Source organism: Lipotes vexillifer, unplaced genomic scaffold, assembly GCF_000442215.2.
Source record: "Lipotes vexillifer unplaced genomic scaffold, Lipotes_vexillifer_v1.1 scaffold914, whole genome shotgun sequence".
Lineage (NCBI taxonomy): Eukaryota > Metazoa > Chordata > Mammalia > Artiodactyla > Lipotidae > Lipotes > Lipotes vexillifer.
Genome location: NW_006780388.1, coordinates 303,749 through 306,248, shown reverse-complemented (window position 1 = coordinate 306,248; position 2,500 = coordinate 303,749). Strand labels below are relative to the sequence as shown.

Sequence of the window (2,500 nt, the reverse complement as noted above, 5' to 3'; positions counted from 1 at the left end):
TCCCTACTGGGTCCTGTGGCAGCATGGGAAGGGGAGAGGGGCCGGGAGACTCACCGCCTGGCTCAGTGCATCACCTTGCAGAGTCAGCACGCCCTTCACCTGGTCTGTGCTACAACACGTGGGAGTCAGAGCAGTGCCTGCAGCTGCCCCTCCCATCACCCCATCCTCCCAACAGGCTGTCCCTGGTTGTCACAGGATGGTCCAGCCCATCCCACTGCATATCCTCTGGACGTTGGAGCTGAAATCAGTCTGCAGGGCAGGGCCATGCCACCTGTCCTAGAGGGTATCCCAACGCCTCCCCAACCCAGCCCAAGCTCACCCACAGCTGCCCAGGATGAAGTTCTCCTGCTTTGTGGGCCCCTCGGTGCCTGAGCCGGGCAGAGTAAAGCGGAGAGAGGCCTCCTGCGGGGCAGAGGGGAGTTGGGGTAGAATTCACCTACTCCAGCCTAGCCACGTGTCCAGAAGCCCCACTCCCAGGGCCCCTCCCCCACAGCCTGAGTTTCAGGTCCTACCTGAGCCGATACCTGCTCCTTCCACACTCCCTGGGAGCTTACTGTGTGCCCAACCCGGGAGAGAGAACAGAGAGATACCCTCCCGGCTTGGGGAAGGTTTGGAAGTGGGGAGCAAAGTCAGGGGAGACAGTAGTCATGGCAACCTGCAATTTTGGCTTTATCAGGCACTGCCTGGACATTTTTTTGTGATTCTATTGCCTTTTTTTATCACAACAGCCCTGAGGCCGGTACTAGTATCTTCTTTTGGCAAAGGGGAGGCCCAGAGAGATCGAGTACTTGGCTGAGGTCAAAATGCTGGGTCCTTCAGATCTGAGGTTAAATGTCAATTCCAAAGGAGGCCTTCCCCGACCCCCGGGGCCGCGCTCACAGGGCTGCTTGTGGAATTGGGTAATTAACTGCTACTGCTTGCCTCCCGGCTAGACTCTAAGTTCTCTGAAGGCAGGGCCTGGTCTGAACACCGCGCGTTGCGTACACAGTCGGCGCTCGGGCGGTAGCCGCGGGAGGCCGGGGAAGGAGCCGCGCTGGGTGAGGGTAGGGAGGGTGGGCGCCCGCTCAGGCCCTCAAGGCGCGTTACCTTGAGGATGTCCTGCAGCTGCCTCAGCACGGCGTGCACCTCGTCGTGCAATAGCCAGCGAAACTCCTCCTCCTGCGGGGAACTTCAATAGCAGAGGGAACTTTACCATTGTAGGCTTCAGATAACCTCTGTATTTCTCTGTGGCATGTGGGATCTTCCCGGACCGGGGCACGAACCCGTGTGCCCTGCATTGGCAGGGGGGGCCCCCCCCCCCCCCCCCCCCCGCGAGCCTCACCAGCACCGCCCGCTCCGCCGCTGTCGCTGCCATCACGGTCGCCATCGCCGCCGCTCGCTGCCCAGCGACCGTCACCAGCCCGCCGTCCGCTCGCCGCTCAGCCCTCCGGCGCGCCCGGGCCCACCCGCCGCCGCCGATTGCCTGCTCTGGCCCCTGCCACGCCTCCAGCTCGCGACGCTGTGAGCGCCCCGGAACCCGCCCGCTCCGGCTCGCCCGGGACACCGCCCGCACCAACAGCGGCGCTGAGCACTCCGGCGCCGTATCCATCGCTACTGTCAGGCCTGAGCACCGGGGATGCTCGTCCCGCCCCTTCTCGGCCCTGATAGGGCGCCCTGCTCCGCGCACACTCACCGATTGGCCGGCCCGATAGCTTGCTCTCGCCGCGTCCGGCGATTGGCCGACGGGGAACCTTGTTTCCGCCCGATCTCGCCTCCGGTCCACTAGTTCCGTCGGTCCGGGAAGGACTAACGCGCGGACCCTACGATCCCGTTGCTGTGCTGAAGAGGCCGCCGCTCCGCTCCACGCCGGGCCCTACCCCTCCCACCACCGCACGGCGCTCGATGTCTGGGCGCAGACCACCGCCAAGGTCACAGTTGTGTTAACAAGAAACGTTTTTATTTTGCTTGCAGTAGCTTTTTGTTAATTGCACAAAATCATGTTTTATTTTTGCCATTTAAACATTATCACACAATCCTATTCTGAAAGACAAATGTTCATTAAAAACAAAGCAAAAATAAAAATTCACAACCTTAATTACCTAGAAGATTTGTCATTTAAAGGTTTAAGGGAAAAAAAAGTGGTGGAGGGGCTTTCTTACAAGCTTTTTCACAAGTGTCACATTTTCTCCTTAAAAGGGAAGGATTTCAAAACAAAGGTGAAATAGCTTAAACAAATATTCATAAAAAGGAACTTTACAGAATTGTCAACAATATTAAGACAACATTGACTAACCAGTTTCATTACAGCATCTTCCCCCACCCCCACCCCCTAGTGTCCGGCGAGGACTAGCACAGGCTTTGTAATCAGAAAAGAATTCAAAATCCCAGTGAAATTAACAACTGTGCCAAACACCACGGGCATCTCCCCTGCCCTCCACCCATGTCTTCTGAGATCCCCTGACCTGGGTTCTGATCAGTGGAAAATGGCCAAGGCTGTGAGGGGGAGGGGCCCCACACCAGC

The 2,500-nt window shown here is 58.4% G+C and overlaps 1 protein-coding gene across 1 annotated transcript in view; it reads right to left on the bottom strand.

The window, feature by feature from the left end:
- Positions 1 to 1,404, bottom strand: part of ROGDI (rogdi atypical leucine zipper) — a 5,689-nt gene extending 4,285 nt beyond the window's left edge. The window contains exons 1-4 of the mRNA XM_007453456.1: positions 1,322 to 1,404; positions 1,087 to 1,158; positions 320 to 402; positions 55 to 109 (exon numbers count right to left, since the gene is read on the bottom strand). Of these exons, the coding sequence (XP_007453518.1) occupies positions 55 to 109; positions 320 to 402; positions 1,087 to 1,158; positions 1,322 to 1,366 (255 nt within the window). The 5' untranslated portion in view covers positions 1,367 to 1,404. The remainder of the gene's footprint in view (positions 1 to 54; positions 110 to 319; positions 403 to 1,086; positions 1,159 to 1,321) is intronic.
- Positions 1,405 to 2,500: the final 1,096 nt, after the last annotated feature.